Genomic DNA, 13,810 nt, shown 5'->3' with positions numbered 1-13,810 from the left:
AGGCTAGAAAATGTAATAGTAGACACAAGTCTGCAGGTAGTTCCTGGAATACAATAGTAAACCGTCTCAGAGACACAAGTCTTGGGCTGTGTCTTGAGTTGGAAACAATAATCTTGCAACGTCTCATATATCTCATTTATCATTCATATGATCTGAAATCAATTTCCTTCCACATTACGCTGTAAAAATGCTTTCTCCTAATGGCCTGTTCCAAAGTGTTTTCCTGCTCTCCTCACCTGTCGTAATACTCAGAGCCCTCTTCCAGACCCGGCAGGACCCCGGTCAGGAGGCCCTGTAGGCCCGGCTTCAGAGTCTTCCCCAGGGGCAGGTAGTAGGTCTCATAGAGCCCCAGCAGCACCGGCTTCACGGACATCGCAGCGTTGGAGAGGAGCGGGAAGAGCCCCGAGCTGCAGCGAGAAAAAATATCTCAAAAAGTGGTTCTAGCTTTACTATCTCCAGTGTGAGTGGTAAGCAAGTCATACCTGTAGAGAAAGAGGTCTTTGGCCAGCCTCTTGGGTCCGATGATCTTGAAGATGATCTCGTACGTCTCCAGAGCCTTGCGGTGGACCCCGCTGGGCAGGGCGGGGTGGAGGCATTGGGCCAGCCGCTTGCCTATCGTCAGCTTCTTGGGAACCACTTGGTATTTTGCATTGTTCTGCAAAACCTAGGATAGGATGTAAAACATGCTGGATGGTTATGAGGCATGCACAGACAACATTGTAACAAGCTGAATGGGTGTCTGTGCAACTCAAGCAAAAGCTGATGTATGTGTCTATAAGAGGTGACACAATAAGTCAATAGATAGAAAAGTTATTGACAACTATTTTCATTTTTATTTACACACAATCAGTCAGATAATCAAATATTCTCTGATTCCAACCTCTTAAATGAGAGGATGTCCTGCTTTGTGTGTCATACATAATTAAAAACTCAATATTTTGGGGTATTTAGACTTTTGGTTTGAACAAAATAAGACATTAGGACATCACATTTGGGTTTTTAAGTTGAAATGGCAATTTTACATTTTTCTTATTTTTAAAGGGATTAAAGATTATCGATGAATGAAAACAATCCTTAATTGCAGCTCTAGCATTTTTGTGTATAAAATGGGTTTCCAGATAAGTTCATGTCTCTTGTTGTCATGCTTATTACTTGACAAAATGCATGTTTTTTTTATGTGTATTTGAAATGTTCATATTTATATTTTACAGTAGGCTAAATACCAGCAAAGTAAGTGAGGCTCAGCTTCTACACTAATCGTTAATCCAATGACTTTATGAATGTAGTTATATGTATGTTAAGTCCCATACTGTATGTGTATGAACTGTATTGCATTCTGTACAACAACCATCCTGCCTCAGGTCAGATTTACATACCTTGTTGAGTTTGCCCAGTGCAGAGATGAGGTCGGCCCACTCACTGGAGTACTCAAAGTTCTTGAGGGCTTTGTCCACTGCTGCCACATAGTTCCTGTACTTGGAGTCACTGAGCAGCTCCACTTCCTCTGCATTCATCCTCCTGGGTGGTTATTACGCTAATGTACAACTCCAGGCACACATCGATACATCACACCTGCACTGGAAAACAAAACAGGAAGGTACAGAAGATCAAAAATCCACTCTGATAATAAGCAAAGGTTTAGTCATCTTCACGCTGCCTGGGCCTATCAATCAGTACATGGACGATATTTCAGAATAACACGGTCCCATATATGAGGAGGAGCAAAGTCTGACACTTGCGGCCATACAAAAAACAACCTATATAACACACTACATGAAAGGGAAAAACACAAAAAGCATAATAGGATCCCTTGATATTAATTACATTGTTTTTACAGAAATCTGCATTTTCTTTTGTGTTCTTCCCAAAACTAAGACTAAGTGTCAAAAAATACTGCACGGAATTATTCCAAAAAATAACATGAGGGGGTCCACCCTAATTATTCCCTATCTTGTTTTCTTGGCTAAAAGAAATTGAGAACTCCCACACTAAGAAAAATAAATTTCATTGGAGACAATTTGACTTGGAACAGCAGTAAAGTGGGAACTTATAACAAAATAAGGTGTGCCAGTGAGCCATATCAGTGTATCACCAAGCACACTGCAGCAGGGCTATTACTAATTAATGTTATTAATCACACCTGTGCTTTTCCTGCTGTGACAAGTCAAAATGTCTGCGCTGAAAAGAGTCTACAGCAGATTGACAGAAAACTCAATGAATCTGACCAATTTTTACAAGTGTATAGGCTACTTATTGTGAGGTATTGATGTAAATGTAACCCTGTGTGTAAGAGGCTAGCTTGTGGCAGCTGACATTTTTCTGAATGAGCTAACAGACTTGTAAAGTATCAACAACATTATGCACTATGAACTATAGTAATAATAGCAGCTTTTGTATACCTACTGTACATTAATGTTTTGAGGTAGGAAGCACATATAACGTCACCTACATATATTTTCAATATCTTAATAAAGGCGTTACTTCCGTTATGATGTGACCGTGAAAAGAGGGTACCTGTTACAGTAATGCTATAGCAAACAGCTCCCTTGTCACTAGCTAGGTCAGGGTGTATTTGCTAACGAAGGTTACATTGCACTTTATGGCGTAAAAAAAAAAGCTGACATAAAAGCTTACCGTTATGGGACAAAGGCCAGAAACTGTCATTCAATCAGGAGCCCGGTTCGCCGAGTGAAAAACGACTGACAACGTCAATAATATGACTAGCAGGCTAGCTATGGTTTGTAGCAGGTTGTTTAAATGAAAGAGATGCAGGGCCTGGTGGGCTCCGATGTCAACCGTTCATGTAAGTCAGGTCCCTTGACAAGAAGGCTCTGGAGGCAGACAATGGCTTGTTATTTTCTACATATTCTTATTTCCTCTTTGTATTGACCCGCACTGTGTAAATAAACAGTGATGAGCGCATCAGTAGCGTCCAGTGCCAAAGATACAAAAGCGAGACGATTGACAGCTCCCAGACTGCACTGCAGATTAGCTGTACGTCCAACCATAGCGTCCTACTGCTCCCTTCCGCATGGACGTCTTCCGCCTCTCGCCTGCGTCAAGTTACCTGTGACATTTCCCGTCAAACTCGGAAATAGTGAAACTTTTGTTTCAAAATAAAAGTTGACATGTTTAAATTGTAATTACTGTCCTTATACTTACATGAAACAAAATACAATTTTACGTGAACACTACGTCGTACCACGGTGGTAGTCATGGTGATGAGGAATGACGTAGTGAGCTGTGCAGATACAAGTAGATTCCACATGTCTTCATTCTAAACCTGAACACTGACCTGAACAGCTGCACCTCTGTGTACTGAAATAGGAAAACAAAGTGATACATTCTGCTAAAAAAAACAGCCTCTAAACTTTGGAAATATGTCCAAAAAATGGCTGCTTTACACCGAGAGGAAATCCTGCTTAATTTACAGACCATTTTGCTGGACAATGGCCATGGTAAAAATACAGTAGACATTTAAGCTATATTTCTCTTTAAAGTTACTAAATTAAGCCTGATTAATGTGTTTGTTAAATCAAGTTATTAGATTTGGTTTGGCTGGAAATATTCCCTCATTCACCATCAAACTTTTTCAGTGTAAAGTCAGAATAGTTCATTTAATGTAATAAACATTAAAGGTGGGGTAGGTAAGTTTGAGAAACCGGCTCGAGATACACTTTTTGTTATATTCCATGGAATGCTCTTAACATCCCGATAGCAATGAATATCTTAAGTGCTTTGACAAAAAATCCATAAAAAAATGTAATCTGTGGAAGCCGTAGTACTGTAAAAAGCACGACCAATCATTTTAGCCGACCCGGCTAAAATAACTGGATGGCCTACCTGCCTGTCAGCCTTCCATCTGTGCACAAACTTATCTCGTGCCCTCATTGGTCATGTGCGCGTTCGTGTGTGTTGGAGGAGGGGCTCTGTAAGGAAGTGGCAGATTTTTTCCGGCTGTGTATTTTCAAATTCTTGCCCACTCAAGCTGGTTTCTCCAAAATTACCTTCCCCACCTTTAAGTTAGCAGCTAGATTTTTTGTTTTAGTGATCATATACTGTATATTATTAATTAAGAAACACATCAATCTTGAGTCTGTGAACTAGGGTCGTTGAGTAAAGATAGAAAAATACTTACATTTTTATGGCGATTGCATGGCAATTTTTGGAAAATTCTAGAAGGTCAGAATTCAGGCCTCCATGAATATTGGTGCCGCAGTAATATGTAGATAATTTACTGTATAGGGATGGCCTCATCCTTAGAGAGTTATAGTGTAGTTGCCTATAGGATAATGCAAACGGCATTACTCTAATAAACTCATAAATGCTTTGAAGGAATGCGTGAAAGAGGTTTATACACGTAAAAACACTCATGTATATGATTAATGTTATTATAATCCGCATATACCATTTTTATTTTTGTAAATTCATTGGTGATAAACCATGATATATTGCCTTTAGCAACAACTTTTACAAACATTACATTTTTTCAAGTTAACACACAGGATGTTGCATCTTATATTATAAGAATTCAATTACAAAAGTGACAGCATATAGGCTTACATTTGACTGATTGTAATACATTTGATCAAATAAGACCTTCTTAGTCACAAAAGTCCCCGATACAGTTGTGATGCGCTCATATCTCAGAGAAATATTTAAAAGGTTCTTCTTTGCAGGTAATAAGTGAAACATTGTTTAAACGTTTCATTGTAAGAGAGGCAAACAGCCATTATGAAGGATATTTAAATGGTTTTTGAATCACATCTCACTTTACCAAGTCCTAAAATCCAACAGCACAACATGACAATGAAAAGACAAAAAGACAAATAGATCTGACAGCTGTGGCACTTTTTACACAAAAAATGGCTGGGAAACCTTTCAAGTAAAGGCATGAACTGGCCATCCATTCAAGTTGTCTTTATCGGTCTTTGCAGCTTTGATGGAAGTTATTATGCACACATACTTTACTTAGTAGACTTTTCTTAGTTTTTCCACTGCAGCACAGTGCAAGTGTCAACCTGCACTGTGAACCAAAAATTGACAAACGCTGAACGTTTTTTCTTCTTCTCATTTAGCTGAGCTGCCAATGCCAGGACCGGTCCTCCATCTGGGTGTCAAAAACTTGAGGAACCGTCAACTGAGCGCCTTTAACATCGACTCCATGTGCGACTCGGTCCTCAATCTGTACCACAGCCTCATTACCGGATCCAAGGACTTCCCTATGATCTGTTATAGAGGAACCATGAACTACAACAAGGTTTCCTCACCCTTTCCCGTTCCCAGACATGTGGAGAACACCGAGCCCTCTCCTTGGACGGTTGGGCCAGCAGGTGTGATGGTTCCTCCTGCAGGATCCACCTCCTCCCCCCCCTACTATGCTGACTCCACCACTGCCTGAGAGGGCCAACATCTACGCCCTGAGAGCAGACCCTAGGAACTGTGTCCGCCAAATGGAGTACGAAGGCATTACCTTCACGAGGGTCATCTCTACCGTGTACCGCTCCGAGAGCACCGAGATGAACAACCGCTGGAGAGTGACCGACTACAGTGCAAACGGACACGTTAAGATGTCAGTCCTCTGCCAGTTCATCAGGGAGTCTGCATGTTATGCAAATAAACCTTTAAAGAGGAAAAGGATGGCTACAGATGAGGAAACCACAACCAGCAGCAGCCAGTCTCGACCAAACAAACGTCTAAGACTGTAACTGCTTCGGTGGAAACTATGAGGGATCTCTTGAGATATGGGCTCTCTCAAATACTGCTGCAGCCTTGAACAGCAGATAACATATATTTTATTTATTAAACCCTTGAGCAAAAAACTCATGTAACCTTATTTAAAGAATATGGATCATCATTAGCCACTACAAATCTAAAGATTCAGTTTGGGTTAGCAATGAGAAGACCCATAGCACAACTTCAGGAACAGTGTCCAAACACCACTGATCCAACAAAGACAGGCAGGCCGTCTGGGTACAACCGGCTGGGGGAAAAAAGCGGGAAAGACACGGTAGAGACTGAGAAGACATTGCACATGCACTCCTCTCCCACCTGAGGGAAACAAAGGAAGTGTTCCTGGTGTAATTGCTCCGTCTGATATAGTAGGCTATCTTTAACTGAGAGGAGACGGCATGCATCGTGAAAAGTCAAGACCAGAGAAGTTGCGAGGATGCAGGACAGTGTGCTTTGGGAACTTGAAAAGGTGAATACATCTACACTGAAAAAAGTGTTGACTTTTATTAAATGTATTATGTTAACAGATTTCACATAACTGTATTAGGTTAGTTGAAAACAATAATATTAAGTTGAACCTAATGTTTTTTTTATTTAAATGTAATATTATTGCTTTCAACTAACCTAATACAGTTATGTGAAATCTGTTGACATAATACATTTATTATTATTCAAATATTTGTATTGATTTTCGACACAATACATTTAATTAAAGGCAACCGGTGTATTTTATTATCTGACTCTCCTGTACGGATGGATAGTTCTTCTGGCTATTTAACATGTTTGATTCAGTACAAGGAACCTTTAACGTTAAAGGAGAGGTGTCATGGCCATTTCCACTGATCATAATTCCATTGTTGAGGTCTACTAAAATAGATTTATATTGTGCATTTTTCCAAACTCACATTGGTTTCTCATACAGCATCTCTGTAAACTATTGTATTCACTGAATTTCACTCTCTGCCTTTAACAGCTCGTTGTAGCTCCAATAGCTCCAGCCCCCACCCTCCCTGTGAGCACAGTGTGCTCTGATTGGTCGGGACGTTGTGAATCGCACTGAGCTCCGTGGAGGTGTTGTTTCCTTGTTTAGGATACATAGCGAAACACAGCCAAACTCATCCTGAGCACACACAAACTCGCAGCCGAAGTAAAAACAATAAGTGTGGCTTGATATTGAGTAAGAAAAAGGTTGATAAACGCTGTGAGAGAATTTCGCCGCGATCCCAACTGTCTGTTATCAGCCTGCAGCCAGGGAGGAGAAATCAGCAGAGCTGCCTGCTCCCTGCACACAGATGTGTGTGTGAGGAAGTCCGTGGATTGGTCAATTTGGACCAATCAGCGGGGGCTTAACGTAACGGCTCCGCCGACGTAACGTAACGGCTCCACGGATTGGTCCATTTCGTTCCGGGTACGGCATGACATCATGCCGTACCCGGAACGAAACCGTTTTTTGACTCTGCACACCGCTTACATGCATAAAAACCTTCATAACACACAAGGGGATGGGTAATAACCGGAAAAGCATGACACCTGTCCTATGTATTTAACGTTGTGAGGTTATTAACTGTTTAATAACCTTGTCTTTCTTTGTTAATTTCTAGTGATGTCCTCCTCAATGCTGCAGCTGCACATCAAAGACAGTTTATCGTCTTGACTTGAAGATGAAGACCGTGAGGCGGGCAGGAAAGATAACCCCCCCCCCCCCACAATACTGTCTATCTGTCTATCTGTCAATCTGTCTCTATGCATCCCAATAAAACCTTAGAGACTTTATCTCTCATTCAATTTTTTTTGTAATACTTGTGAACTTTTGCACATGCCTTGCACAATCTTACACATTTCTTCCAAATAACTACCACTGCTATGAAATGCACAGCTTTTTTTAATCTTTATTTAGATAATGTGAATATTTTTATAGTATGTTTTCATGCAGTGTGATTTTTTTCTAACCAATATTCAGTTTACTTGATCTTATTTTTTCAGGAATAAGGGGTCAAATGTTATATAATGACAAATGACTACATATTATATTAAATGATGATATAATAAATATAATATATATGTCAAAGCGTGTTACCTCTGAAATATTTCTCTAATAAACTATGTTTCAAAGGACAAGTTACAGTGTTTGTTTGCATGTCAGAGGCTGATAACAAACTGTAAATTCACCATTTGTTAGGATCTGTTATGTGAAAACAGTAATACGGATATTTCCATTTCACTAAGTTAAACTAACATAATATTATTTTGCATGTCATACAAATATTATGAATGTGAAATATTTGTTTTTATTTCCTCAACTGACAGAATGTAAGTGAAGATAATTGTTAACTAATTAGGCATAGTGTGTCTTGCTTTCTTTGATTTCCATTTTATGTTACTTTGTTCTTCTACCAAACTACACTTCAAATGTATGTAGTCCCTTTAGTTATTTTGCAGATTGTTGATTAACAATAAACAATATGATCAACGCTTAAATAAGACTTTAGTGACACCTTGTTTTAATTCACATGCTACCCGGCAATAAAAGTATACAATTAAAATGAGTTCCACCTTTACCAGCTTGACAAACACATCAATAATTTTCATAAAAACATATATATGATTGTGAAATGGGCCAATCTGAATAATGAGTAATAATGAGATACTTTTAGTATATTTTGATGCCAATACTCTAGTACTTTAACTTGAGTACAATTTTGAATACAGGACTTTTACTTGTAACAGAGTATTCTTACACTGTGGTATTTTTACTTTTACTTCAGTACAAGATCTGTGTAGTTCTTCCATCTGTGTTTATCAATTATTAACTATCAATGACAAATAAATGTGAAGAAATAGTTGTAGGCTACCTTTTTTTTTAATATTTTGAAATGTCTAACCGGATGCTTTCCCCTTAACTATGGTGTACTTTACACCGGCGCTGTCGTCACGCTGCAGACTGATAGCATCCTCTGATTCCACTAGCTGTTTGAATCAGATACATGTGATTTTACGTGTGTATCTCTCTATGCTAAAAAGCAACCCAGAGCCCGCTGGCTAGCCTACTCTAAGTTTTTTATTAGCGTATAGTTTATTTTGTATTATTTCTTAATATTGGCTGGCTGAATGGCAGACTTTGAGATGGCATCCAGAACACATGGAGTAGGAGTCTTCTTAGAGCTGAGGAAAAGGCTCCAGAGTGGACTGCTTATCGTCGGGTAAATGTTGCTGATAGAAAGCTAGTGAGCTAACCAGTTACAGTTATATTACATTAGTGCACTGTTATGTTTACAATGCAGGCTAGGCTAGCTAATAGCATTAGCTAATGTCGCATGCATTTACCCAGTACATGTGAACTGATGCTGTACTTTCTCAGTATCAGACAACATTAGAAATACTAACCGGGCTTAACATTGGTTTCCTTTATTTATCATAAATAATCAATACAAGTAAAAATTACACGGTGAAAACGGATTTTGGCAACATAAATCATATCAATTGTAAAACGTAATGTTTCTCAAGTAAGCCTACGATATTGAGGTATGTGTACTCAGTTGTGGAAAGTACATTCACTCAAGTATTGTACCTAAGTACTTGTTTTGACATACTTTACTTAAGTATTTCCATGTATTGCTACCTTGTACTTCTACTCCACGATATGTCAGAGGTGAATTTGGTACTTTTTACTCCACTTCATTTACTTTACAAAGTACTCACAGTTACTTGTAGCCTACACATACAAACACATGATATGCTGATAAGGTATAATGCAGTACTGTACTACTAATCTATCTTAGTTTGGTCCAAATTGACCAACTACGATACTAAAATGCTCTTACATGTATACAAACAGGATATAATTACAACTATAGTAATATAATACTATGAAAAGATCCATTCTGATTAACGTAGCCTACTCACTTTTTCTTTTATACTTGATACTTGAAATACATTTAGCTGATAATGCTTCTGTACTTTATATTATTCTGAAACGGGTCATTGTGCTGAATGAGTATTGCTATTACTTTTCTACTTTTGTAGAATTTTAAAATCGGAAACCACACATGTTACTTGTGTGATTGTGTTACTTGTATGGTCTTGAGTATTTTAAGACCATAGTATTTTACTTTTATTTAAGTGAAGGATGAGGAGTACTTCTTCCAACACTGTGTATGCATGCTTTACTATTTCCTTTAAATGCTACTTTATACATGTACTCCTGAATTAGGAGGGGAAATATTATTTTTGTTTACTCCAAATACGTGTTTGTCATCCATAGTAACTAGATACTTTCAGATCGAGGTTCCCTTGAGATGTTGAGATTTATTTTGTACACCAAAATATTCTGCAGATTATTGGATGATTTAAATAATCCTAAATTGCAGCCTCACTATAATATAATGAAATAGCACTAATGGTGCCTTGTATAAATAACTGAGTACTTATACATTATGTACCATGTGTGGCTTTTTATACTTGAACTTAAGTAGAATTCTGAATCCAGTAGGATTCTCATAGTGTGATTTAGCTAATTTATTCACATAGACAATGTTGAATGCTTCTCTTTGCATTCAAACTCATAATGTAGGCTATATTTCCTGTTTGTTAAGCACTTTGCAAACTTAAACAAACAGCGTTTTTATATTATTATCAATTAATTTACTATACGTTAAATCTGTAACATAGAGCTGCGAAGATCAGACAGAGTGATTTGTTTTCTTTGATAAAAAGCACCTCTGCTTGCATACAGAGGATGTAGGACTCCTATAACACCACTAGGTGGAGTCATTGAGATGTGACAGCAGCAGAATCAGCCCTGGTCCTCTCCTCTCCTGTATTTACAGAGGAGAGAGGACTCTAGTCTGTAAATAGCTACACAGTGGGAGAAATCGTATTCTACCTCCATACCACTGCATGTCTATCTAATGTTCTATAGTTCTGAACTACATGAGGGACCAGAAATTGTAGAGCTAAACATTTCACACAAAAGGAGATGAAATAAAGGCATCCAACTAGGACTCCAATTAATCAAAATGTTATCGAAATTACGAAGTGGACTCGTGCAATATCCAAATGGCTGTGAGTGTAATATTTGATAAAGGCAAAATCTGTGAAAATATCATTCTGAATTAAAGATTGTGATATTCGGAAGCTGCAGAGAAGTCCTGGCTGCAAACGGTATTCTGCAGACTTCTACAAAATCTTTACAGATTCTCTTATCTTTCTATCAGTTTAAGCTATCTGTAATAATCGCAATTAGTTATTTAAATTGTGCAGCACTCCCTCCAAACACACTATTGATCTTAGTTATGGCGTAAGATATAAAAAGGAAACTGACAATGTAAACAAAAGACAGCCCTATAAACACTTTCTCTTAAATCAGTGCTTCTCTCAGCTAGTGGTCTTCATGAACTCAGTTATTATTCATGACCTCTTTAACTGAGACAGCAGCACCCAGCAGGAGGTCAGGGATGCTATTCATAATTGAATTGCGTTATCTATTATATACTTGTTTTATAACTGTTTTTAATTTTTGTATGATGATCTATTCACCTTTTGAAAGAGATCTTTGGTTTTGCAACATACAATATCACACAGGAAGATCTGTTATTCGTCAAGGTCTCAATAAAGTCATTATGTGTCAGACTTTAGTGCGGGACATAGACTGCATATAAATATCTTATTATAATGTTAATATTCATTATACAGCGGTATGTAGCCAAGTTTTGTGACTATAGACTAGTTGACTTATGCATCAAGTAACGCAAACTACAATATTATCCAGCATCCCCAGTGGAGAGATGCTAATACTTAAGACTAACGAGAGCTCCGAACATAGTGTTTACTGAATTGTTAAAAGAATGATTGAATCATTCTGGAAATCTGCTTATTTTGTGTCTTTCTGAAAGTTGGATTCAAAGACTGAAGGCACTCTGATGTCTCTCTGCAGACAGCAGGCTGTTAGCATAGCTTAACAAAAAGCTTGGAAACAGTTAGCTGGCTCTCTTCCAAGATAACAAAATTAGCATGAACCTGTTTTAAATTGTAAAAACACATTTCCTTTGAATTCGAACCTTGAGTTGAATATAAGTAAATAATATGTGCAAATGCTTATTTTGGAGGTGAATTATCTCTTTAGGCTAAGCTAATTATTTCCTGGCTTATACTTAATGTACATACGCGAGAAGTTATGATCTTCAAGTTATCTAACTATTAGCAAGGAAAAATATATATAATTTTTGTCTATTTCTTGTGTATATTCCTGTGTGTATTTAAAGGTCACCTATTGTGCAAAATCCACTTTTCCATGTCTTTTATACATCAACATGTGTCCCCTCTGTGTAAAGAGATTCTGAAAGTTCTCTCTCTTTTTGTCCTGATCCATTTATATAAAAACCTGTCTGAAAATTAGCTGATCAGATTTTGGCCACTTTATGATGTCATAACGATTTTTTGGCTTGTGTAACCATTAGCCAATCACCAACCAAGGTAACCCCCCCCCCCCCCCCCACCTTATCACCTGAATCTCCTCCTAGAGCACCATTGTGTTCTTTTTAACCAAATATCTCTCAGAGGGGCGTGGGGAGGGGCTCCTTATTTTCATCTAAAGTAACAGACAGAGAATCAGCACTTTTGAAACAGGGCTGAAACAGAGGGGATTATGGGATGCTGCAATGATCTGTTTGGTGTTTGGAGCCAAACACTTCAGAGACATGTTTGTATATATCTGAGACCTATAATATATTCATGAAAAACAGTATAATAGGGGACCTTTAAAGCATCTTCTCCCATCTGCTCTCCAGGAAAGATGTGGCCAGAAGTCCTGCAGACGTGGTGGTGTCGGGTGAATATTCTTCTCTCCTCGTGTTCACTCCCAGAGGCGAGCTGAGCCTCACTCTGCCTGCAGGCGTCACCTACGAGCCAGGATCCTGCTTCCCAACACCCGCGGGAGAATCCTGCGGAGAGGAGCTGCATTTCAGGCTGCGCATCAATGTCAAGCCGAGCACGGAGGAAGGTAACGTCCAGGAATCACACCCAGTCACGTGTCTCCTCTCCAGGCTCTGTTCGACTCCTCTGTGCCAGGTCTTTTAGTAGCTATTTAAAGCTCTTTTCGGAATTAATTGGAGATGAGTCACTTGGTCATATGAGAGAGTGAAGGTGTACATTTTGCTCTACGGGTCCCCAATGTAATGGCACACAGGCGACTGATCACCAGAGTCATGAGAATATTTTCTTTTAAGTTTTGGTTTGATCTTGAAAAGTGTCCCTTGAGTCGTTGCATAATATCCCCAAACGTCAGCTTTTTGTGTGTCCCGGTGCAAGAAACAGTTACAGCTAAGCCTGTCAATGACAAATCTGTCAATAGGGAATGGGTGCCGCAGTGCATTCTGGGGCGCCGCGGCATCTGTGGAGAATAGCAGCGGTATCAGCTGTCTCCAGTCATCTGTCAGTGGTCTTCCATCCAAAATGAATAAAGTAAGCACGAAATATAACAAAGGCAACATTAAAGTAAATGAATGACATCTGTCCGTTTAAGAGAAGAACGGGCTGTTCACTGATGTTTGTGCATCAAGATGGATGTCTACGCCTGTCTGCAATTTAAATTAAAAAAAGGCTCACATCAAGTTAACAAACGGGGGGGGATACAGGACCCTCAAGTCTACAGCTTTATTCACATCTATAGAGTCATCCGGACAGAGGTAAGATAGCTAATATTATGCTAACTGAGTGCTAAAAAAACGTCCACTTATCATGTATTATTGCTTTTCCTTTTTTGGGCATGTACATGTAAGATGCTGTTTTGACTTGTTAAAGGTGGGGTAGGTAATTTTGGAGAAACCAGTGCGCTAGAATTTGAAAATTCACAGCCGGAACAAATCTGCCACTTCCTTACAGAGCCCCTCCTCCAACACACACGAACGCGCACATGACCAATGAGGGCACGAGATAAGTTTGTGCACAGATGGAAGGCTGACAGGCAGGTAGGCCATCCAGTTATTTTAGCCGGGCCGGCTAAAATGATTGGTCGTGCTTTTTACAGTACTACGGCTTCCACAGATGACATTTTTTTATGGATTTTTTGTCAAAGCACTTA

The 13,810-nt window shown here is 38.9% G+C and overlaps 2 protein-coding genes across 3 annotated transcripts in view; one reads left to right on the top strand and one right to left on the bottom strand.

The window, feature by feature from the left end:
- The window catches only part of dop1a (DOP1 leucine zipper like protein A), a 60,071-nt gene extending 57,052 nt beyond the window's left edge, over positions 1-3,019 (bottom strand). The window contains exons 1-4 of the mRNA XM_034127263.1: positions 2,635-3,019; positions 1,377-1,577; positions 483-664; positions 237-407 (exon numbers count right to left, since the gene is read on the bottom strand). Coding sequence (XP_033983154.1) covers positions 237-407; positions 483-664; positions 1,377-1,514 — 491 coding nt within the window. The 5' untranslated portion in view covers positions 1,515-1,577; positions 2,635-3,019. The remainder of the gene's footprint in view (positions 1-236; positions 408-482; positions 665-1,376; positions 1,578-2,634) is intronic.
- A 5,642-nt stretch (positions 3,020-8,661) lies between these two features.
- Positions 8,662-13,810, top strand: part of ube3d (ubiquitin protein ligase E3D) — a 31,472-nt gene continuing 26,323 nt past the window's right edge. For both annotated transcript variants that reach the window (XM_034127742.1, XM_034127743.1), the window contains exons 1-2: positions 8,662-8,933; positions 12,519-12,730. In XM_034127742.1, coding sequence (XP_033983633.1) covers positions 8,842-8,933; positions 12,519-12,730 — 304 coding nt within the window. In that variant the 5' untranslated portion in view covers positions 8,662-8,841. The remainder of the gene's footprint in view (positions 8,934-12,518; positions 12,731-13,810) is intronic.

The sequence above is a fragment of the Trematomus bernacchii genome, unplaced genomic scaffold (genome assembly GCF_902827165.1).
Source record: "Trematomus bernacchii unplaced genomic scaffold, fTreBer1.1, whole genome shotgun sequence".
In the NCBI taxonomy this organism is placed as follows: Eukaryota; Metazoa; Chordata; class Actinopteri; order Perciformes; family Nototheniidae; genus Trematomus; species Trematomus bernacchii.
The sequence above is the reverse complement of the archived record's forward strand: the minus strand, read 5'-3'. Positions and strand labels throughout refer to the sequence as shown.